The sequence below is a fragment of the Rissa tridactyla genome, chromosome 2 (assembly GCF_028500815.1).
Source record: "Rissa tridactyla isolate bRisTri1 chromosome 2, bRisTri1.patW.cur.20221130, whole genome shotgun sequence".
Lineage (NCBI taxonomy): Eukaryota > Metazoa > Chordata > Aves > Charadriiformes > Laridae > Rissa > Rissa tridactyla.
In genome coordinates this window covers 80956774-80981968 of record NC_071467.1, presented here as the reverse complement: position 1 = coordinate 80981968, position 25195 = coordinate 80956774, and the positions used below count along the sequence as shown (strand labels likewise).

The 25195-nt window shown below is 40.0% G+C and overlaps 1 protein-coding gene across 9 annotated transcripts; it reads right to left on the bottom strand.

Annotated features, from left to right (window-relative positions):
• Window positions 1–8408: 8408 nt before the first annotated feature.
• OTULIN (OTU deubiquitinase with linear linkage specificity) lies at window positions 8409–22362 on the bottom strand. 9 transcript variants are annotated; one of them, XM_054191926.1, is made up of 10 exons: window positions 22332–22350; window positions 20586–20890; window positions 19301–19324; window positions 17272–17317; window positions 16796–16869; window positions 15859–15953; window positions 14405–14548; window positions 12787–12912; window positions 11474–11743; window positions 8409–10374 (listed from the first exon to the last, which is right to left on the bottom strand). In XM_054191926.1, exons 2-10 carry the CDS (start codon window positions 20788–20790, stop codon window positions 10180–10182), a joined length of 1179 nt encoding a protein of 392 aa, XP_054047901.1. In that variant the 5' UTR covers window positions 20791–20890; window positions 22332–22350; the 3' UTR covers window positions 8409–10179. The 9 variants fall into 9 exon arrangements, with proteins under 9 accessions (XP_054047901.1, XP_054047899.1, XP_054047900.1 ...); XM_054191924.1 differs by lacking the exon at window positions 22332–22350 and adding an exon at window positions 21847–21985 and having other exon boundaries at window positions 20586–20894; XM_054191925.1 differs by lacking the exon at window positions 22332–22350 and adding an exon at window positions 21847–21984.
• Window positions 22363–25195: the final 2833 nt, after the last annotated feature.

Sequence of the window (25195 nt, the reverse complement as noted above, 5' to 3'; positions counted from 1 at the left end):
GTAGGTGTCAAGCCAGAGCACCGTTTGGGACTACAGTACAGGGATCCTAGATCTTAAATGAAATGTTACCTCATGCATCATTTTCTGTCATACTTGTAGAATTCCAGTTGATTTCTCTCAAAATAAACATTGCTTTCTGTAGTTTGTACATGTGCTAAAGCTACCGGTTTGGTTTTTTGGTGACCATTTTGTTCTGCTTTAAACGTGGGTTTTCTTTAAACTCTAAAGAAACCAATGATGGTAAAAACTTTGTACATTTTTAAATGACTGCTAAGGTCAAAAGTATAAAAGTATCTGTTGCATTAAAATTGAGTGCTGTTTATGTATTTAACAGAGATGTATGGTTTTGCATTGTTAAAAAGAATGATCTATGCTTTCTTGGTGGGGGGGAATCTGTGCTCCAATGTTGTCTGATAGCTTTCATATTCTAATTACTTTAAGTAAAGTTCTAACAGTTTGCATACGATTCATGATTCTGATTGCTTCTGTTTTATTAATTCTGATAATCTGACATGGTCTAAAGTGCTCTTCTCATTTGGAACAAGCAAAATGTACCTCCTGGAGAGAAATAATTCCAACAAGCAAATTGTTTTTGAATTATGAGCATGATGCTGCCAACTGCAAGGTCTTAACTTGAAGTTAATGAAATCCAAGGGTATGTGTACAATGACGCAAGGCAAGCTCTGTATTTCTACAAAACCTCCAAGTGGTCTTGATATGGAAATACCATGGTCAGAATACTTTTTCCACACCGAATCTAAAATGTTCATCATTCCTGTTAAATAGACACTTAGTACTTAAAAGGAGAACATTATTCTCATCAGGCCAGGGCAAACCCAAATGTCATGAGAAGATGCTTCATCCATCCATCCATCCATCCATCCGGCAAGCCACCAAAGCTGTTCTTACGACGCTGTGAAAACATTCCTTAACCAAAAATGTTTAGTGTTTGATTTTGAACAACACGTCCCCTGGGTACTCCCAGATGACTGAACCTGAGCTGCCCAGAGGCAGTGAGAAGGCTGGCTATGGGACCACAGCCTTAAATGGCTTTCCTGATGCGACACTTGAGCAGCCACCGTTTTTAGAAAGGTCTTGGAGAGGTACAATGTTAGGGCTTGGCTCATACCTGTGACCGACTCCCCCAGGAGTCTTGCTGCCTCAGCTCTCCTCATGCTGGCCCACAGCAGAGATCCAGACGATGCTCTTGGAGACCAGTCCAGCTTCTCCAGCCCGCAAAATGACCACCTCACATACTGTTTTCTATTTTCAATTTCAGGCAGCCGGCTATCTCCCGTGTCCTGTATCCCTAAAGCCTGGCCTGCCTTAGGGTCCCCCACACCTCCTCAGCCTGCTTCGTCTTGTCTCCTCTCCCTGCGGCTCCCCAGCCACCCTCTCATCCCCCCAGCACCTGTGGCCATTTCCCCCCTGCAGTGCAGGGGTCGGTGGTCCCCCACCTCTGTGGGGTGTTCCCTGCCATCCCTGTGACAGGGCTGGGAGCAGCAGCTCTGTTTATCCTTGCCCTTGGCACGGGATGGTGCAGGGGCCCTTTGGGGACCCCTGAACCGGCCACAGCTTTCGCCATGTCCAACTCCCCCTTCCCCGCTCTCCAGCCCCCAACTGCTGTCCCCATGGCTGGAGAAAGGATCCCCTCATGTCTGGTCACATTCCTGCCCGAGACCAGGAACACTGAGAGAGGCCGAGAATATAATTAGGGCATCTAAATGAGCAAACAATAGCTCCCTTAGCCACTCGCAGGTGCACACTCGTTAGCTGCCGGCACCCGCCGCTGCCTTCCCATGGCCTGACCTTGCCCAGCTCTCCCCGCCCGGAGCGCTGGCCCGGCAGGAAGCCAGGAAAAAAAAAAAATGGGAAAGAAAAGAAAAATAAGGGCTCTGATAGGGCTCAGAAAAAGATACGGCCTTTCTGCCTGCCAGTCATCCACACCCGCTTGGGAGGGCAAGGGCAAGCGAGCCAACATCCCCATGGATTGGGGAGCTGGAGCCTGTTTGAACACAGGCATGAGGATTCCTGCCACAGTGCTTCATTTTCAACAGGTTGAGCACAGCCAAAAGGTGTAAACAGGGTCACATGCTGTGAGTTTGACTTTCTCAAACCCAACTTTCTCTTTCAGGGACCACATCGGCTTTATTTCTCTCTCCCTAATCAAGAAAGGGTCAGATTGTAAGGAGATAAAAAGTAAGATATGCAGCATGATGCATTATTAATTAACCTTCTTTGCTTGCAGTCTTGAAAGTCTCCCTCCCTCCTCCTCTCCCATCAGCAGACCCTCCTCTGACTGTCCCTCCATCAGTAATGAGGACAATTAGTTCTTCCCTCCATGAGGTATACTGAAATACGATCCAGTTTATTTCCCCAAAGGGCACTCACAGACCTCAGACAAGAGAGTCCCCAGCCACAGGCAGAAGCCCTCCCGCTCGCAGCCGGAGCTGCACAGCACTTGCTTTTCATAGAATCATAGAATTGCTGAGGTTGGAAGGGACCTTTAAGATCATCGAGTCCAACCTTTAACCTACCCTGACAAAAGCCGCTTCTAAACCATGTCCCTAAGTGCCCCATCTACCCTTTTTTTAAACACCTCCAGGGATGGTGAATCCACCACCTCCCTGGGCAATATTTTGTGTCTGATAATCAATAATGAAGGGAGGGACGGAGGAAGGGGTGGGAGAGCACAGCTCTGCTGGAGGTCTACAGTGTAAGCGCTGCTGAAGGAAGGTCTGCTCTGTGCTGAGGAAGTGAAAAGGGCTCGTCACCACAGAGAGGCGAAGAATCCCGAAACTACCAGAGGTACGGCAGAAAGCGGGCAAAAGCACCGCCGTCATCTTTTGGCTGGGCTTGTCTGAAACGGCACTTGGGAGCCAGGCGTCAGGCGACCACAGCGACCGCTCTCCCTGTCCCCTGCCACACGGCAGAGACAGCTGCAGGGAGGAAAACCGACGCCTAGGAGTGGCTGCTGAGGAAGGTGCTGCCCAGAAGAAAGTCAAGCAGTAATTAAGTCTCTACACGGGCCGTTCTGTAGCTGTGAAGAAGCGAGCCGCCTTCCTCTAGGTGACTTAAAAGATGTCGCACCTTCCCTTGTCTCATGAGCAGAGGAGCGTTTTCCCAGCAGATGGAGCCAGCGCTCCCAAACCTACAGCCAAAACGGATCGCTCTGTGCTGAGCCCGCCTGTCACAAGCAGGGCGTTAATTCACACACCATCCGTCCAGTGCAGCATTTCTTTGAAGAACCAGGTGTTTCGGTGTCAAGCCCCATCGATGGTGACACCATAGCCCCCATGGTGCCACAGGACCACCTTCACAACTGCAGCTTTTATCTTCATTCCGCAAAGGAAATTTCACACCATTATTTTCTTTGAATTTTCCGTGAGCGTAGACCTCTGTTGCTGTTTTCCATCTTCTCGCTGGGAAGGCAGTCACGTCAGAAAGGAGCATCCATGGGGTGGGATGATGGGCAGGGGGATGTAGTAACACCTGGACTTTTCATCTGGGTGTCTTACAAACCAGGCGCTTGTGGAAGCCATCACAGATTTGTTCTAAACAGCCCTAAGCATTGCTCCAACTTAACTTTTTTTTTTTTTTTTTAATAATGTTTCCAATCATCTACTACCTTTAAAAAAGCCCTCAGTTATTTTGGTTAATTAAAAGAGGTTGGTTTTTTTTTTAGCATGGTTTGATGAGACAAAACCCAGTCTGAGCGAGGAGAATGCTCTGCAGAGGGCTTATCAGTAAATGAGCACCATGGAACCACTTGATAGTCTAAAAGTAACCTTAATATTAGAGTCTAAAAGCTAGTACCTAGCAGCACGTGCCAGCCCCCTGTGGTAATATCTGCGGGAGGTGCAGGAGGCCAGTGATGCTCCAGCTGGGTGTTTTCTGGGGACTTTCTTCGGGGGCCTGGATGGAAGGCAAGAGTCTGAGACACACAGCAGGAGACAGCACGGCCTGCCACTCTGCAAGGGCTATTTAATGCAAGGGAAATAAACCGTTAACTCCCTGAAGTCTGGGGGGTTTCTTGTCATTTTAGTTGTAAAAATACCCTTCCCTCTTTCTTTTCAACCCTATTAGCCAAGCAGCTCGAGAGAAGAAATTTTATTTTTGGTTCTTCTGCCCCCCTCTAGAGTATAAATTCCAAAGACAAGCTCAGGTGAGGGAACAGAAGCTGCTGTTAACTCCTGCTTGCCGGCTCGCTGAAAGAAATGCAGTCCTCCAAAACGCAAGTGCTCCCTCGACGCAGTTCGTGACGCCCTGGCACGGAAAATGAACCTTGGCAAGAAGAGATGAACCTGCTGTAGAAGTGGCAAGAAGCAGGCTCTCACGCAAGCGGTTACTTTCAGTTCTACCGAACCACTCTTTGAGCAAAATACCCAGATCTTCTGCTTAAAACAAAGGCCAAAATGTTACACAATACTTAAAAAAAAAAAAAAATCCACTCCAAGGGGGCTCTAGAAAGAGTTTGAGTGAAACAGCTGCTGTTTTCTCATGGCCCATAAACCCACACTGTATATCTTCCTTGCTTAATATAATTTATTATTTCTCTTAACCTTTCATGCTAAAAAAAAGAAATCTTACAATGCAGAAAACATTCAGAAACACGAAGAGAGCAGCAGTCCAGCAAGTGCTCCACCTCTAAAGCTACACCTGTTACAGTTACATCCATTAATCTATGGATGCAGTGTTTTACACTGAATACATTCCCCTCAGAAATCATTTTTGTCATCTCAGAAATTCAGAAGCAACAGTAACAGAGGATTGTTATCATGTATATTCTGTTTTTCTAAGCACTTCACATCTTCATAATACATCTATGGCTAGAACTATTTTGTTGCCCTATATAATAAAGGCAGTAAAATTAAAATACGCTCTGCACACCTGCAAATATGGTTGGAAACTAATAGATTTATACATTTTTAAAGTTATTTGATTTGCTCTTGAACAACTTGAGGATCCAACCTCACCGTTTTTCAACATAACATTATTCTCGACGCTTTATATAGCCTTGTGTTTGCGTAAAGAGAGTACGCTATCCCAGAAACACCACTCAGAATCACACAGCATGTCTCAGCTAAACCTTAAATTCTTAAAGAGCTTCTTAAAGAAGTTAGCCTGGCTGCGAAGACTCAAATGTGTCAATACACCAACTGAAGGTTTGGATCAACGCATAAACAAAACCAGATACTTCGGAAACCAAAGAGAGGGCTTGCTACAAATTTCAACCCCTACTTAGCAGATTCTTATTCAACATACAAACAGATGAACTATTTGGTATTCAAAAAGATAAAAAAAATTAAAGAAATAAAAATGTCAAGTCTCTTACCACTTCATTTCACAGTGTTCCATACACCTTCATCTCCCTGTGCACTGTTACGGGTAGCTAAATATGTCCCTTCACACGAGTCTATAAAGGTAAGCGGATGCTGCTAAGCCATGGCCTTTTGACATCACCACAGCAGAAGGAAAAGCGTTTTGGTGACGCTGTATTTACTAGCCATGATGGGCATCTATGTACCGTAAATGCGCGCTGCGTTTGCTGGAGGACCAAGGTGAAGTGACAGGTCGGGAGAGCGCCTGGCTGTGACTCGGGAAGGAAGGTCTCCAAGTGCCACCAGCGGTTGTCCCTCCGTGCTCCCCCGGGCCTGCAGTGACACCTGCCGGCACACACACACACAACCCCCCGGTGAGGATCAGCCCCTGGGCTCCTCTGCAGAGCCACCTAAATACCAAATGCACGTACCAGGGGTCACCTATAGACTATAAAGTGAATATTTACAGTGAACGTTCTGTGAAACACAGCAAGACTGTCGGAGAAGGATGATACTACTTTTGTGATTATTACAGCAGCTTTTTTTTTCTTTTTTTTTTTTTAAATAAAAGATGGGTGGGTGCACAACAGATTGAACGAGAGAGGTGTCTAAATTCTGTCCCATCCCAGCAGCACACAAACAGTTGCAGGATTATCTAGACTCTAGAAAAGAGAAAAAAAAAGTAATTGTACCCACCACATTCAGCCTAAATAATAACACTGTATAAAGCAAGTCATCTCCGCCCCCTCTCCCCCAATTAAAAAAAATGAAAAAAGTCTGGGCTGACTGGTCTCGACTGTCAAACTGAAAGCTTGATGCTGAAGAGCATGTGCAGAGGCCACCTGCTACAGTCCCTGCAGCAGCCATGTGCTGCAATAGCCCAAAGGAAATACATCGCATCAAAGACCTGGGGGGCAAAACCCAAACCCCACAATTCCAAAAAGGGGCAAACTGGGGAAACAATCCCCTGGAAGAGGCAGCTGGTGATGACATTCGATGTGCTGCTGCTTCCTCAGCATGCCACAGTACTCACCCAATGGCCCTCAACTTTTAGTCAGTACTGACAAGTCCTTCGATGGCTCATTACATCTCGGGGTGGTTTTTTGGCATCCCACCAACTTGAATAGAAGTTGCGGGCAGATATAAGAGCAACTCGCCAGCACCCACGCAGAAAATGAGTGCCCTGAGGAAAAGAGACTGGAGAGGCCTTTACCATGCTAAGCCTTCCCTATTTCACTTTTAACTCTGTTGAATTAATACCATTTCCTTCCTATTTCTCAGAGGTTGAGGTTCCCCTCCTCGAGAAATTTATAAATGGAAATATTCTTTGAATGTCTGGCTTCAAGCAGGTTAATCGATGCCGTAGCACAATTATTCCTCTAGCAGCAAGCTTCCAGAACACGCTGCCTGTCATCTTCCACCCTTACCAAAAAAGGGAGCATTCATAAAGTACATTTGTCCATCCTCAAAGAGTCTCAGTGCTGCCCTGCCAGCTAGCAGCCTGGGGCAACAAATGGCAATTATGTCCAGAAGACAACAAAATGCAGGGGCTGCACTATTAAATATTAGGGATATGAGATCAGGAATCGAGCCCTGCTCTCAATACACAACGCAAGAGCTCCATCTCCTCACTTCCTTTAACACCTAAAATGGGATATGTGACCCATGTCCACCACTCCAGTGAGATACAAGTTCCTACCTTGCTCTTCACCCTCCTTCACTAATTTTTTTGATGACAGGGCTGTCGCTGTCACACTAACATAAACTTGACCAAGACTGGGTTGAGCTTTGACTCGTCTATCTGAATAAAGTTACGGTCCTGAAGCAAACACACCTGCTCCTCCCTGGGGCAGCCGGGTTTGGGGTGAGCTCCCACAAGCCTCTCAGAGCCGTACCCAGCCTAAGCTTTGATACCTTCCCCGCTGCAGCTCAGCCCCTCTCTTGACCCACAGCCAGCCATTCCCACATGGTACAATGCCAGTTTCTTCTCTTCCCTGAACCTTTTTCCTTCACACAAAGAACTTCTGCTGTACGCTTCCACCAACAAAAAGGAGGCTAGAGGATAAGCATCCCTTAACTTCTTAACATCTTTCTTACTAGGAGACTGAAGAAAGGCAAAATAAAAACTTTGTGCAGACCACACCTGTGTTTAGTGAAAAATACATACTTAGACACTTTTTAAAAAGCAATCAGATAGCTCAAGTCAAAACACTATGACAGAAAGGAGGATGTTTCCATTTAACACCCGAAAGTATGCTAAAATAGTTCTGAAGAACACAAGGAACACGCGCCTCCCTCTCCAAGAAGCATAAAGGGCAGAAGTTGAACTTAACAATAATGTTAAAGCAGGGATAAAAGAGGGACCTAAAGTGGATGAAGTATTACTTGCACAAAAAGCACACTAACTACAACAGCCAGAGTGAACTTTTTTCATCCCTGATAAATTCCTAGGAGCTCACCTATTACAGTATTAAAAATCTGGACCATACCTAACAAAGTAGGCCACGTGTTAAGCATCTGCTTCCTTTAGTATGTTGAAGTACAGCAGATATTATACACTTATTCACATGTAAGACTCATGGACATGGGGGCAGGGGGCAGAATTGATTTGACCTCTATTCCTCTTCCTTTCCCACCCCTCTCTTCCATTTCATTTATTTTATTGACTCTTTTAATATTGACATGGGGTATTTATCCATTGCATAAGTCTAAACTAAAAATTGTCAGCTGCCAATTTTATATTTAAAATTTAAGCTAAATCAATATACTGCACACCACAGTACAGACTCATCTCCAAAACAGGGATGGAAAATACAAGCCAACCTCAGTTTTTCTACTGTTTGTTACTCAACTTCTGCAGGAACAATACATGACTTAAGGTGTACACATGCCTTGTGCTCAGCCCTGTACAAGCCAATTATGTGAATTGTTACACACCCAACGGCTGCAAACTCAGCCCTTAAAAAGCCTCTGCTTTAGAGGCTTTTGTCCTACATTCAGAGCCACTGCTCTAAAGGTATGACAAAGACACCTTTTTCAAAGAGGTGTTAAGTTTTAATCTCAAGAATATATCACAATTAGAAGACATCAAGATTTAAATAATTTCATTTATTTAAATCAAAACTACAACTTTTCTCCCATAGCTCAGTGAGTTGCAAAGGTTAGTTTATTTCTTTCCCTTTCAGCATTACTTGGGTAACAGCAATTCAGGGAAATTTTTTTTGCTGTCCCTGTGGAAGCAGCAAGCCAATCGTTACTTGTTTTACATACGTTGCCACACCTCGCAGCTTTCAAGAAATAACTAACTTGTTCAAGGATTTCAAAATTAAAAACTCAAAAATACAAAGCTAGGGAGAAAACAGGGCATAAAACAAGAAAAAAAAATACTGCCAGGTGAATTGCTTTATTTTTATTCCCTTGTAGCTCCCAGAAGTTTTCGGTAACAGATCAAACCAGTTGTTTTAAAAGGCAAAGACAATATGATAAATATAACACTGAGGACATGATCAACTTCCTTAAGATACGTCTAAAACATTTTAGAACATGGTGAATACACATTCTCATTGTCTAATTACCTTTCGTAATAAAGGTTAACAAACAAATGAATTTTAAGTAGAACAAAACAGAATTGGAAGTTTTGCATGTCATTTCCTCCAGAATATCTGAAAGAAAAGTACTTCTTATAATCTTATCCCTTGTATAGAAGGCAGCCTTTCAAGGGAAGCTAAGTGATCTGTGTATGACCAGCATTTCATTTAAATCAACATTCACTCTCTTGTTCCAAGAATCATCTGTAGGGCACACTTCCACTTTAAGCTAAAGGTGAAGCTTTTATTGTTACCTTAATTTTTAAGTATGTCAGCTCTCCCAGCATCTGATATATTCTGTATTCCTTCAATTTAAAGCATAATGAATAATTCTAAGCGGAAACAGAACCTCCCCAGATACCCCTCCCAAGAGTGGAGAAGTTGCACCACAAGTTTACTTCCATCTACTGCACTCCCTGGACAAATTAAAATCCTGATGTTCTCCACAGCAGCTGCCAGCGAGGATTAACATTACAGGAACACTAATATGAAGAGACATGGAAGTTAGTGGGCACGTGGTTATCTCATACCAGCTATCACAATTGACGAGGGAATTTTGTGTAGGTCTTGAATTTCTGACTCACTAATAAACAACTTCTTTACTCCCTTATTATGAAGTCTCTTTGCCACAATCCTCCCAAGGAGTTGAAAGGGGAAGAGCTCTTTATTTTCTGTGTAATAGACAACTGGCTTCTAAATAAGAGATATTCATGTTGGAAAAACCCCAAAGCATTAGAAAACTTTAAAAAACATCTTTTGTAGCATAAAACATGGCAGGCATTAAATTCCAACTGCAAAAGAATTATATTGCTTCCCGAGACCTAAGATGTGTACAAATTGCTTCTAAGCAGCATTAGAAACATCAGTCAGGACACTGCCACCTTACTTTTCCAAAAATTTCAATTCATCATTATCTCATTATTTCAGGGAGCAGAAGGTCAGCTCATTACAGAGCCTCACCTATCTTAAAAGAAGTAAATCTATAGTTTTTGCATTCCTATTCAGAATAAGGCCTTCAAAAACAAAAAAAAGAGGACTGCAGAAGTTTCCTTTTTTTTTTATGGGCAACAAAAGCTATACTTGCAAAATTTTTGCCTTTTAAGGTAGTACCTATTTGATACCTTAGTTCAGATGTAAACTTCTAAAACATGGATTTCAAGTTGTAGATTTAATAACTCAGATTTCATCATCACCCTGTTTCAAAACAGCACTGGAAACCCCAATAAGCAGCACAGGTTTGTCTGCCAAAAAAAAAAAAAAAATTCGCTTGTTTACAGCATAGTCTCTTGGCACATTCTGACTGGAATATTATAATGTCTGTCATCTTCAGTTATGAGAGTCACCACAGGCCAGTCCTCCTCTGGGTCGTTGGGATAAAGTGTGATGAATTCATCAGTACTGTATTTATATAATCGGTACACTTGGATGGTATACTGCAGAGCATAAGCAAGGAGAAACATTTCCACCTACATTGGAAAAAAGCAGAAATATGACGTGTAAAATTAAACATACGTTTTACAAGATATTTCTCATAAAAGTACTAAACTACTACCTATCAGATGTAATTTTTCAAAGAAAAAAACAGGAAGAAAAGTAAATGAGAATATATACATGAGCATCTCTTGTTCAGCATCTCAATCATTCAAGCCATTCTTAACTTGCTGCATGAATACTTCTAAGACACTATACCTTTAACATGGAGCTCTTCAGACCCAACAATGGTACTAAAGAAAAGCTACTTTATACAGAGAATCCCACCTCCCTGCTGCCATGAACAGGTAAGAAAGACATTCTCTCACATCAGTATTCATCCCATTAAGTCACTAAACCAGTCAAGAATGGGTTTCAGGCACTGATCCTTTCTCTCTTAGAGGGTACTCTGAACTCTCCAGCCAAATAAAAAGCAAACGGAAAGCCTCTACAAAACTTGTTGATATCAAAAGAAATTCAGAGAAAAAAAAAAAAAGGCAAGTCTTCTCTCTTGTCTGCTACAGTGGCAAGCATATCCTGTTCTAAGTAACAGTTTACAAATAGCACTGAAATAAAAGAAAATCTAGTAAAAAAATATGCAACATTACTTATTTCCTAAACTAAGCAGCAAACTAAGCAGACACCCACTAATCAGCTAATTTAACAGCACCAGCAACCTGTCTCATCTATTAGTTGTCAGATTTTTAAGCTAATAAACAAAACAAATACTTCCATGTTTCCAGTGTCTATAATCAAGTAGCGAATTTAACTGCAGTACCACACTTGTAACATATTCAATGGGATTTTTTTAAAATGGAAGTTCTAAAATCTCTCAGACTACTCAGCTCATTAACCACTACACACTTTGGTTTGGGGCTTTTCGTGATATGTATATAATTTCTGCAACATACAAGGCAGTAATTGTCATTAAATCAACATTTAAAAGGAAGGTCTTTACAGACCCTTACTACAGCCATGCAGTTCTACTATATTTTTCCCCAATAAAAGACCAGACAAAAGCTGTATTTCTTAAACCACTTTAAACAAAAACCTCCAAAACAGGAAAATAACAATGTAAAAACAATCTCTCCTTACTTGTTCAAGGCCTCCACTGTGACCTATATGATTCAAGTGATTATGCATTAACTGGCAAGGGTTGCTAGAGGTATCCCGTGCAAACAGTAACCATGAGAAGACAGGAACTCTCCTTCCATTTTTATCATCGTTGTACAATTCAATGGCAGTGTTAAGCATCAAAAACTTCAGTGCTTCATAGAGACTATACTCCTCCTCTTCATTTTTAAACAATTTATCACAAGCTTGTTGTTTCTCAATAGGACCCTTGATTTCACTTATGCTCTTCCACTATGAAAAAAAATAACACACACAACATGTATCAATAGCCATCACCATGCAAGACCTGCAAAAAGACACTTGTGAATCATCATATGCACAGAATAGGCACTCAAAATTTAACTTATTATAGGCTTTGTGCCTTTTTAAAAACCACTTGAGAGTATTTCCACAGCTGTAGTCCTGTCAAGATCAAGTTGAGTTAATCTGATTTTGCTTAAATTAGTCCTTAAACAAAGCAAAAGAAGGGAATATTCAAAATGGTTCCAAGGTGGCAAAACAAATGTTGTCATGGTGCACTAGGCAATAAGATAACAACCTGCCTGTTTCCTATATTATAAATCCTACTTCCTTCATATTTTTTACATTTCAGTTACTGATAATGCATATTTCATTCACACACTCAGAAACTGCTGGAATGCAGCCTTTAAAAAGTACTTAAAAGCCTTCAAAAAAAAAAAAAAGAGGGTACGCAGAGTTTTTAAATAGGTTGCAGAGTTTCAAGGGGGTGAAAGACAGTATATTACCTAGGCAATATACTATTGGTAATATAGGTAATATATTACAAACATCAAAAGAGTGTAACCATTTTCCTGTTACATTAACCTAGAATAAAAAGGTATAAACACAGAACAAAAATTACTCCTTTGAAATTACTTCAGCATTATTCTGTACTTTTTTTTTTCTTTCCATGACCTGTTCAAGGTAGCAACAGCATTTAATTTATCCATAGGATACATCATTCCTTGAAATTAATATAAAAAAATAACAGAGGCGAAATATTACTTTGTTACATTAATTTCTTCATTGAAACCTGTCTAATAGCTTTCTGCAGAGCTTACAAATTAATTCCAGTATCAGGCTAACGCAAGCAGTGGAAGACCAGAAAACTCCCACAGATCCGATTCTTTTCTTTATTTTTTTTTGCAGTGTACATACAAAAAAGTGACTTCTTTCTTTAGTGAAAGCATCTTTATGCTAAATTGACCACACTCAAAAATCATTGTAATTTTTTTATTTGCAAGTGACCAAGAATAAACAAATACTTTTCCAACCTTTTTCCTTAGAAGTATTAAATATTCTTTAATTTCTTCACTTATTTCTCCCATCTTCCTGCCCAGTTTCTGTTTTAGCTGCCACTGCTTGATCCAGTCATATTTGCTCAGCAAATTTTCAGAAAGCTGTACGTCAAGAGAAGAAAAGGCAAATTAAGTCAGAAACCTTGAAAGAAAAAGCCACCAACTCACATGTTATTATTTTACTGACTCCCCTCACTCCCCCCAAAGATTTTGCACCTTAAAACGATCCCTCGTATGTTCTTCTGAACATATGTCATACTAAGATGACCATAACTGAACACAATTGGCTCTTTATAATACTTGCTGGATAACAGCCAGAATACGGGTCTATAACTATTTCCAGATCTAACCAATACATAAGCACTGGAAAAATTAATCTCTCTAAGTTACGCATGGCTTTTTTTTTTTTTTTATTTGAAAAAACTCCTCCAGCACCAGGTGACAGTGACTGTGTTTGAAAGTGTCCCCAAACCAACAGAAGAGAAGGTTAAAGATGTGATGACATCCACCAGATAATCCAAAAGTCTCGGTGGAGTGCAAACGACTTAGTCCAGAACACACAAGCTATGTTTTCTTTTCAGGATACATAATTAAAACACTATGGGACTGGTTTTCTTATAAAAAAGAAAACAACTAGAAATGGGCATGTACGCATAGTTTTAAATTAAAAACAAAAAACAGACAACTGCTAGCTGTCACAACACACATTTCTCTTATGTGCCTTCTGCTTTGATGCATTAACAGTTTATCATTTCAATCTGTTTTATAGTTTTTTCAAACCTTTTTCAAAAAAAGTGTTAATTACCATATGACATGCTTTCTTCTATAAATCAGTAGAAGAAAAATAAGTGAACATCATTACAAACTGCACAGTACACCATTTTAAATAGTTTGCATGTTCTTTAAAGGAGTACTGGGAAACTATCTTCTATAGTTTGATAATGTGAAGAGGGCTATCAGCTGGGAAATTTTTTTTTATAAAAAGGAAATCTTTTTCCAATGCACTGCTGCAGTTAGAAACATTTCATAGAAATATTTTTTACCAGTAATTACAAAAACATATCAGCAGATGCTTACTTAATAACGATAGTGACCACAATGAGAAATTTTAAGATGGCCTCTAAAGTTATACAGAAGTCTACTTTCTAAAGAAACCACATATGATACACAAGAACACATATGATAATTTTGAAAAGCTGGGGTGGTTTATGTTTTGTTTTTTTTTTTCAAATGTGCTTAGAATAAGTTTATATTTTTTGTTATTACCAGCTGTCTTGTGGGAGACCTCTTACTGTTGTATTACATGCAGTAAGAAGAAACCAAGAGGGCAAGATGAACATAGACAAGTTACACTACAGCCAGCACTATAGTAACATTTATACATTGTAAACTGGAAACTAAGGGGACCTGGACTCAGTTCCAAGTTGAAAGGATCACTGTAAACGTACAACAAAACTGAATGCTACCACTTATTAATTCAAGGATATTAAGAATTGAGCATATATAGCAAAACAGAGAAATGATATCATAAAATTATCAAATAGGTTAGAACCAACATTCCTCTACTGCCAGAAGATCAGAGTTTGACACGTACCATGGTAAAATCCTCACTCTGCAGCCAGCTTGGTAACTGAGTAGCTTGGCTTAGTGCCTGGAAAAGAGTTGCTCTGAGAGCACAGTAGTTATCACCTCGCACTCTCCTTATAGATGCAAACTTCTGAGCAACTGCTTCATATCCCTAGAAGAAAAAAAAAAAGACACAAAATGCAAATATCATGAAAGCATCAATAAAACCTGTTAAGGTCATGCATTGGTATCATAAAAGATATTCGAATATTAACATCCAAATGCTAATGCTATTTAAAAAACAGGGGTTGATCTGCTACTCATTTTGGAAGTTCAAACGCTTTGTCACAAATTATTCTTTGAAAAAAAAAAAACCAACAAAAACTTCCTTAGTTGTGCTGAATAACAGACAAGAAACCAAAGAAATTGAAGTAGATAATTGGTTGGTTGTTGCATTTATGTGAGAACAGTGCAGAAATATCATAGAAATGTGGGTAGCTGACCTAATTAAGTTTCAAAAAAAAAATCCAAACATACAAACATACACACACGAGACTATAAATGTAAAAAATATATCATGCTATATATCACGCTTACAAGAAGTTTCAGCTATAATTTATTCCATTTATGCAATACGTGTCACACGTAGCTTGGTTTTGCCTCAGGGAAAATTTGTGTTTACACTGAAATATCTTGAAACATGCCTCAGCATGTTTGTCCCCTTCCTGCTGTTCCCATATGAACACTTTTAGCAGAAGCATCAACGTTGAAATGTAACTTTTGAAGATCAGCATGTCTCTTCGGCTAACCTAGCAAAAGCCAATGCCCAATCCATCAGTATTTCTCATACTAATCTCCTGAAGGTCACACTTGAATCTTTTGATTTATGGAAAGTATTTTTTAGGTTTACTCAGACACACCACTGAATTTTCAAATTGCATTGAAAAACAAAAAAAATCCAACCAACCTTATGCTTTGTTTTCTACCACTCTAGCTCAAGATTAATATGAGAAAACTAGTCCAGAACCTACAAAAAAATAAGAATTCTGGAAAAATTTAAGAAAAACTGAGTCTATTCATTAAAGCTTTCCATCTTAAAAGTCATGCAATTCATCAACTTCAGTTATTTGCCTTCTGCGAAAAAGTTTGGTTATCTGCTCTGCCATTTCAACAGCCCACAAAATTACCATTTTTAATGGTAATTTTAATTACCACAAATTTTAAAATTCAATTGAAAACAGTAATGAAGAACAATATTAATTAAAACCCTAAACTATCAACAAGTAGCCTTGCTAAAAAACACATTTTGAATGAGTACAAACAAAACCATCTTCCAGGTGCCTGCCACTTGTAAGAGCAGACACTGTAAAACACTGCTATTGTGTTTCCCATTTTAAGGATTGTTCCCATAGGAAGTCACCTACTAAATGTACAAAGGAAAACAAAAAGCCCAACAAAATTCAACAAAAAGAGAAATGGTACCTTTGTCATCCTTTTTGCTACTGGTGTATTTCCTCTCCATTCTTTTCTGCAGTATTCCATGATGTCCATTTCGGGTGCAACACTTAGTTTATATTCTGTCAAAATAGAACATGTAACATTGTACTGAGAACTGTGAAACAGAACAACATAGAAAAAGCACTGAATTTCTACATACACTGTATCACTTTAAAGTAACATTGGTATCAAAATGAGACAGGCAGCACAACCTATAGCTACTAAGTAATTATTAGTATGGGGCGGGGGAACAGCTGTCTCTCAAAATAACAACTGAACAAAAATAATAAGGTAGTCCAAGAAAATAGAGAACACACTGTTCTTCTCTTCTGCAAAATATTAATTGGCAAAAAGTAGAAATTAATAAAGTATGCTTCATTTTCTTAGCAAGCAGAAAAATATTTGACAAAAGCTTCTCCTTTCAGCAGCCAGACTATAAAAGAGAAAGATAATAGATCTTTCTGAATAAACCAGAAAAAAAGGGCAGAAAGAAGAAATACAGTTTTCTCTTGTAATCCCAACAGCCTTCATTCCAAAACAGATAGCACTATGGTTATCAAGGGATCCCAGTAACAGATGCTGCTGTAATGACTATAAATCAGCAATTTTCAATCGCAACGCTCGTAGGCTATATGACTGCTTTCCAAAGGATTCACATCCTCTTGTAAAGTAACTATAGAAACATGGGAAAAAACATACTAAGAGCAACTAGTTTTAGATAAAATTTATCTTTTTGTCAATTAGACTGTACAATGTACTCAGTCATGATAAATAACTTCTATTGCATACAGAGACATCTGTGCACAAAAATCCTTGGAAATGAGGGTGTTAAATCATGACATATTGGCGTGATGATCTGTAATGAATTACTGTGATAAACTGTAATACTGTCTTTGAAACGCCACACAAAGTTAGAATGTACCTGAAGAACTTGTCTCACAAAGTAGTATTTTCTCTCTCTCTATTTCTTCTGCATCACGATACATGTCCTCCTCACTGCAATAAAAACCAACACATACTTAATGTAACAGCACAAATCTTAGTCATTTATCTTTCCCCCCATTTACAGCTACAGACAAGTACTTAAGTCTTTCTCCAACTATAAATTCAACGTGACGTGCTTTCCATTTTACACACTTTCATAAAAACATGAGTTATCAAAAAAAAAGTTTAAAAAACCTCTCAACCATTCCCCTCCCTATTTATGACACCACCGTTGGTAATGAATCACTGCCTGAATTCGCTCTTCTCTGGTTTTATGGAGACTACACACTACTAACGTCCCTTTGTATTTGTAAATTTTAAAGGATAAATTTGCAAAATATAGAACCAAAATGCCTACTTGCTGAGTATATGAATACTACAACCTATGCACGCAACTAAGAATGCATTACTCACCAGTGCTTTGTACCTGCGCTCCACTGGGGCTGAGCAACCTGCTTAACTACAAGCAGAATATGCAACAGAATAGCACGATGAAAAGTAACTAGCTATCTGCAGCTGGTTTGAATGCTATGAACTCAAAGAAAACAAAATTCTAAGTGTGATTCAAAGTGCAGCCTACAGGCTAACTGAAATCCAGACAAACGCTTCTTCCTCAAATAATATTGCTTTTTTGGTCAAGATACACTGTCTTAAGAGTCAAATGTCTCCATATGAGCCTATATACAGACATTCTGAAGTCAAGTTATGACCACAAGGAAAGACATGAGGGCCTAAAAGATTTTGTTTCCATGCATAGCCTAGAATTATCAAGAATAGCTCTCGAAGCTAGGGTGTGAACATTATTGTTGAGAATGCAGGTCCACACAGTGCTCAAAAAACAGACAATAAATTGCACATTCCTTTAAACATGATTATGAGTGGCATTTGTCATATAATTGCATCTAGCAAATAAACTTTAAAAACATCACACAGTTTCACAGCTAAAATACTTCAAAAAAATTATACACCACCAAACATACTAGTAAATTGTTTAGGCTTATTACTAAAAGAAGGTTACATTGAAAGTTTATATTTTGAAGAAAGTACACATACAGAAAAAAAACCTGTAAGTATTATTTGTCGCCCACTACTATTAGTAGCTTCTAATCTACTACTAAAAAAACTCAAACCACAGTGTGCTTGCAAAAGACCAGCAAGAAATTAAGGCAATGACCCTGCCCCATCTTACACTACTAAGAGAAGACAAGCAGTTAGGAAGACTGCAAGAAAGGGTTTAATGTAGCCAGCTGGTAATTAGGATACACTGGTAAATTATGGCGCTCTATTTCTTTTTCTTTATATCCAAACCAGCTTACTTAAAAAAGGTAGCATTTCTAACCCATTTGCATGTATTTCCCTTGAGAGCAAGAAAATGTGTAGTATAAAGACAAATATAGCTAATACCAGGAAACTGTCATCTACTGTGCAGTCATATGAAACTACAGTTTAGTTTTTACTCAAATTTCAAACCTTTAACTTTCAAACTAGGTTTCCTGGGTTCTCAAGTAGCTGCTTGAAATCCAGTTTTTAACAATGCTACATAATAATTAAGAGAAACAACAGATGCAGTTGATATTAAACATAGTACTCCATAAAAAGAGTACTACTTTCTGAGAGGAAAAGTCACAGAAATATGTATCCCAAGTCCTTATCCTCATTACAGTGTGGCACTGGACAAACCCGAATTTCCATGCATAATCCTATTTCTCAGCAGAGATTAAGGTCCATTAAGGTTTGTGAAGAATTTCAAAAAAATTAACCACCTTGAAAATACTACGAAAAAAACCCAAACAACTTGGTATCCAACAGCAGTGATCTCTAGCCTACCTCATCTATAAGCTAAGTATTTAAAATATGAAACAACAACTTTCCCCGCTGAGCATGAACAAATCTGCTTCTACAAGGGCTCTCATGGGAGGTGGTAGAGCAGGGGGGAAGCATTACTTTGGGACACCTCCTGGAACACATTTAGGCTATAATGCACAAAGAGAAAAAGTGCTTAATTTAGAAAACTAGTGAGGTTACTCAAAGAAGTTTGGTGCAGAGTAAGCAGTGGCACTCTTCTACAGATATCACCTCATTTTCTTTCTGGGAGTTGACAAAATATAACCCACAGATTCAGAACCTGACAGATTAACACTCAACGTAAACAAAGTACTGCAATTTAACTGAGTTGTTTTGAAATCAAGGCAGCTAAGAGGTGCAATCCATCTGCACAGGCACTCTCATTTCAGAGTTGAAAGTGCATCTTAACATTGTTCTAGCATAGTAACTGTTAAGGAAATCTGTGGAAACGAGAATGTGGAAACTAAAGCCTTTTCCTATTAATCTTCACATTAATATCTAACAATGGAGTGAAAATAAAATAACGGAAAAGAATAATGACATGAAAACACGCATGCACAAAATAAAAAAGTGCATAGTGTTGTGTGTAAACACTTACATTGCTGAACTAGTAAATCAGATCCTGCTGAATCAAAGATACCAAGGAAAAAAAACAGGATGTCAGATTTTACTCAGAGTATCCTGGGCTTTGCATTTTAAAAACAAACAACAAAAAAGCTCCCACACCACCAAAAAACCCTAAACCCCAACAGCAAGTAAAACTAAGCTGGAGAGAAGGGAAAGGATTATGGGCAAAATACAAACAAACAGTTTTATACTAACAGATTTGCAGGACTAGAACTCCCAGTATTGAAGATGCCATAGAAAACAAAAACAATGCTTAAAGTCTTCCGCTTATTATCATGAAGGGAGGAATACTTAATTTTTTTATGTCAGATCAAACTCATTGCTATTAATATTAGTATGCCAAATAACAGCTACTTTAAAAATTCAGAAGGATAGAGAACCTTATGTATCACATGTTTGAATATTTACATGAATCTGTGTATTAATGTTAAATGAGTATTAATATTAAACCACTCACATTAACATATTAGACTGTACTTAAATTACAGAGTAATTTAAGCATGAAGTAAGATTTTAAAAGCATACCTGAAAACATGTACTTATTTTTAGTGACTTTTCACTAAGTCAGCACTTATTGTAGATTTTGGACATTCTCTAAACTAGTCCACTGGCTACCTATAGAAAGGGGGTTAATTAGAAATCACTTTCTTCTCCTAGTATATTAATGTATTCTTCAACAACATAAAGCCGCTCTGAATGTACATTAATTTTGTTTCCAGAAGTTTGGAATATCTTTTTCTAAAACCTTCCAATTTATTTTTTTCCTCCAGATACCAAATATTCTTGTAAAGACTTCTACTATCAAATCTGAATCACACAAAAATTTTTACTTCAGCCTATAGCAGGACGTTTACAAAAAACCAAACACACACAAAGCTGAAGCGTTAGGATTTAGAAAAGCCTTATATGATTTTCAGCACTGCACCTAACAAACTGTTCGGAAGGCTAAAAGCAAGCTACCAGAGTAGCTGCCTTCAATTCTGAGTCTCCCATTCTCTGCATGCTACTCTTAAGAGCTTAATGTCGCATCAGTTATTCCCTTAGATGGGGAAAGAAGGCCACTAATAAACTGTAAAAATAAGCAATTTATCTAATGGGTGAAGGTAGCCTTCAAAGTTTAAGATTTGACGTTTGGACCTATTTCACTAAGACATTACTGCAGATGAAATTTTGCCAAGAAATTAACTTTCACAAACTGGAAGTACCCCTCCCTTTCTATAGAAAAACTGTTCATATATAAAGAAAAAAATCCTCACTTGTCCTCAGATGATTCCACTGCTGAACAATTACCAGACATGGATAGGTACAGGTCACAGTCACTAAATGCATCCTGATCTGTCTCCTCAGGTCTCCTGGTACTTCTGTAGTCTTTGCTTTTTTCTGATGTATATTGCTCTTTCTCGTCAGTAGTTGCGTGTGCTGAACCAAGTTCATTAGAAGGAACACCAACTTCCTCTTCATGCTGCATCAACTGTACGGTGGCAGCACTTTCTTTTTTCTGCGTCTGTTCTGCACCTGCAGAAAGGCTGGTTGGTTCCGTCATCCACCCTTGAAAATTATCCTGGCTTTGAAGAATGGAGAAATGTATGAAGAGCATCTCTCACAGAAGGAAAAAAGCACACGTTTTAAGAAAATTACAGTATTTTGATACTTATATTCTAAGGATTCAGAGGGTACTTAAATTATTCAAAAGCAGGAACAAGAGGCAGAATAGTGTGGTAAGATAACACAGCACCCAAGCTATTTTCAAACTCGTCTCCTTGGCAAGCCAATTTCATTTCTCACCGAGGCTAATCTGTGCCAGTTCCTCAAACACAACCCACACTAGAATCGGGTATTATCACCTAAAAACCTGAGGATTAACAGAAACCCCAAGGAAACAAGTTTCAGTCCTGCAAGAGGAAGACTTTCACAGACTCACCTGGTGCTTCGTGAAACTTCTCATTGCACCGGGATTATTGCTCAATACAAAAACTTCTGATCTTTGTTTCTTCCAATACAATTTCCAAGTTATTATGACAGGACTGTCTACAATCCATTCTAGCAAGTTCTCCAAAGGTTTAGATTGTGCTCGTATAGCAAATTTTCAGGAATGTTTACCTTAAATTGATACATAACCCTCCCCCCAAAAATTACAGGTTGCTTCGCGGTTGCCACATTCGTGTTCTAGACAATTCTTACCATTGTTACACAGGCTGATCACTTCAGAAATTAGAGTTTTAATAGCCACTACATACCTTAAATATACACCTTAAAACTGCACAACTCGTTTCTATCTTCGGATAGAAGACTGCCACACACCCTTCTACCCCAGATGTCACTGTCCTTTCGCGCTCGAGCCCTGCTATATACCGAGCTGTTCCACAGAACCAAGCTCAGGAGAAGACCTGCACGCCTTGTTCCCATTGCTCCCAGCCCCGTTCCCCAGGGAAGTACGAGACAGGCTCGGTACGGCACACGACCCACCGTACCCACACCGCGACCCACCGCACCCACACCGGCCGGCCGAGCCCTCACCTTTCCGGCACGTCCTGTCCCGCGGGACCACGGGCCCCACACAGCTCAGCGCCGCCCGACCGGGCGCTGGAGGTTGCCCCCGCTACGGCTGCCCCCTGCCCGGGGCCGTGGGGGTCGCACAGCGAGCCGCCTCCCGCCGCGCCCCTCCCGGCCCGCCGCTGGCCGCTCATGCCGCCGGGGCCGCGTTGCCGGTTACAACGGGCGCCGGTTACAACGGGCGCCGGTTACAACGGGCGCCGGTTACAACGGGCGCCGGTTACAACGGGCGCCGGTTACAACGGGCGCCGGTTACAACGGGCGCCGGTTACAACGGGCGCCGGTTACAACGGGCGCCGGTTACAACGGGCGCCGGTTACAACGGGCGCCGGTTACAACGGGCGCCGGTTACAACGGGCGCCGGTACCCCCATGGCCACAGCAACAGGCGCGCGAGCGAGCGGGTACCCGCCCGGCCCTTGCGCGGCTCCGCAGCCGCTTCCTCCTCACCGGCTGCCGGCAGCCTCCGCGCCGACGTCATCACGCCGGAAACAGCGTGTATACGTGGGTGCGCTTCCCCCTTCCTTCCGGCCGGCTGCAGTCACGCGGGGTAGGGTGGGCGGTGGCTGGGGAGGCGGAAGGAAGGTGTTGGTTCTCTCGTCCCCGGTGGTGACTGCGTGCCGGGGCTTACCGGTGAAAATCCCCAAGCTCGGGGACAACAGCGAGCTTTAAATATAGGAGCAGGGAGGGAGGGGGAGCGGAAGTCGAGTTGCTTTGCAGTCGTGAGATGCTCCGTATAAAAATACATGTGAGGAGGCCCAGCGCTGTGAGGATACACGCATACGTAACAGCCGCCGTGTGGAGCTTGTCAGAGGCTGGAAGGGTCTTCCAGGAACAAAAAACCACAAATTCTGATGTACCTTTATTAAACTCTAGACAGGAAGGAAACCTTCGTAGAGATTAAATGATAAACCTTTCAAAATTACGTGTTACTCAAGAGTTAAGCATACCCGGTGCTATTAAAAACCTACTACTGAGAACAGTAAAAAGTAGGAAAGCAGTATTGTGGTAGAAAAAAGGCCACTGAAGTCAGCATTCTGGAGGGTGTTCACGTTGAAGTTGGGTTTCAAAATAGAAACGTGCCTTCTTTCTGGAATTTCCCTCATAAGAATGCACTTTCTCTGAGTAATATAAGTGATTCTAAGACTGGGGGAAGGTAACTATAAACATGCTGATAGTGAAGGAATTTGAAACATGAGTGTTTTTTTAAAAATCCCCTTCATTTATCAAACAGTACAGGGAGGACATTTTTAAGGTGGAGGTTAGGTGGTAAAGCCTGTAAAAGGTTAAAATGGCAATAATATTTAATTCGCATCATGAAACTTTTAAGTCACATAAAACTGATTGATGTTTTTGTAAACAACTTTTTTCCGTTTCTTTTATCCTTGAGACACAAGAAAGCATCATCAAGAACGTTTGAAAAAGAAAAAAAAAAGCATTACCTTAAATTTTTTTGAATCACTGCCCTTCTTGTGGAATAAATCTGTGCTCAACTGGTCTTGACACTGACGTTTCATTTGAAAAATCTGTTTGTTTGAACAAAAGTTTGACCAACAGGTTTGTCTCAAAATGCATTCTTGTTTCACATTGGCTGTTTCAGACTTACTCCTGTTGAAACAGCGAGTCCACTTCAGATACAACTTTTTCACACGTTCCTATAATTAAAATAATTTAGACTCAGTAGCATTTAAGAATCACTACGCTTGCCTGCTTTTTTAAGTTTCATTTCTTCTTTTTTAGTTTCTTAGTTACGCACATTTGCCATTCCCGCAGCAACTTTACGGGAGAGGCATGTTGGCTGACCATTTCACAACCCTTCAGAGAATGACAGAGTGGAGTAATTCCACAGAGCTTTGTAACGTAGGCAAAGTTGCAACCTAGACCTAATTCTTTATCATGAGGAAAACGGTGTATTGCAAAATTGACAGTGCAAAATACATGAACCGAATCTGAATTGTGAAATGATATTTGCAAATTCTATGCCTGCTGTATTTGGAACTATTTCCTCGTAACAGAAAGTTCCTAAACAGCAAATTATGTTTCCCTTCTCAGGAGTTACTAAATGAAAACATGGCTATGATGTCATATGTCAGGCTGCATTACAGTAATGCTTGCCATGTGAACTTGAAAAAACGGGTGCAGTCTTTTCCATTTATATTTTCCTGCTTACAGATGCTTATGTCAATTTTCTCTTTTCGTGACAAAAAGACCAGAACCAAATACCCAAAGTAGTGATGTTCCTGATAAAATTTTGTGTTTGCATTACTGGAAAAAAAGTATTCCAAATGTCACTGGCTGAATAAATAAATTCGATGGAAAAGTCCACTCTCTGCCCAATGTTCCCCCCATAAGAACAACTGGGAAAAGTTCAGAATCTTCAAATCAGATCTATTCAGTAGTTAAATTGATAAATATAATGTAACAGAATATTCGTCAGTTCAGCCTTTATGTAAAGTACTTCTAAAACTGAGGTTTCTCTCTGCCTCTTGTAAACAATATATTGCAAGCATATGTGAAATCTGTTTTCTTAGCAAAGAGAAATTTTGGGTTTAGTGTTGGTATATAGTATCAGGAAATAATTGAAAAATTCCATGACACATTTCACAAGATCAAGTGTGGGAAAAGAGTTGTGTATTAGTCATTGACTTTCAGGTTGCAGAAATCGAAATAATAATTTTAGCTTGCAAATAAAAAACAGTGTCTTGGGAACTGAAAGCAGTAGCTGTCAAAGAGCCTGCAACAACACTAAATAATTTAATGTTAAAGGGAAAAGAAACAGGTATAATGAAAGTGCACTAACACTTTGGTGTAGGTCTCAAATATTTCTGTAATTGGTACTTTCTGGTGAAGGACGCTAGCAACTGAGATTTTGATAAAGAAAAAGAACTCATCAAACACCAAGATAAAATATTTTTATTGTTTTTACCTGATTTAATGCATTTTGGTGCTTGGCAGCCGTTCTTATCTTCTTTGCTAGTTACCATGCACTCCTTGAAATTTGCTCCAAGGTTTTCCTGAGTACGATTAGAAACCTTTGGGTGATCGGTTCTGCTTGTGATTATAGGGGAATACCATTCAGAAGAAAATAGATGGGGAAAACCCACCAGTAAAAAACAAATGGCCAATACAATATCAGTTATATACTTCTATAATTACATATTACTTGTGTCTGTTGTTTTTTTTTTCCTCTAGCATCCCTGAATTTGTTACAGTTTTTGGAGATGTATTCTTAGAAAGATGTATCTCCTACCTTGTACATAAAGGCAGGTACGTATACATGCTGCTTTCCACTTTTTGCAGTTTTCAGTTTTATA

What these genes read in the sequence shown, in the direction of transcription:
- OTULIN (XM_054191919.1), bottom strand. Translation starts at nt 22,016, where the DNA reads ATGAGCGGCCAGCGGCGGGCCGGGAGGGGCGCGGCGGGAGGCGGCTCG. An exon ending in GTGGAATCATCTGAGGACAA is followed by an intron (nt 16,870 to 20,585) that starts GTGAGGATTTTT and finishes TTTTTATTGCAG; the next exon opens with TGAGGAGGACATGTATCGTG. An exon ending in TAGCAAAAAGGATGACAAAG is followed by an intron (nt 14,549 to 15,858) that starts GTACCATTTCTC and finishes TTTTTCTTCTAG; the next exon opens with GGATATGAAGCAGTTGCTCA.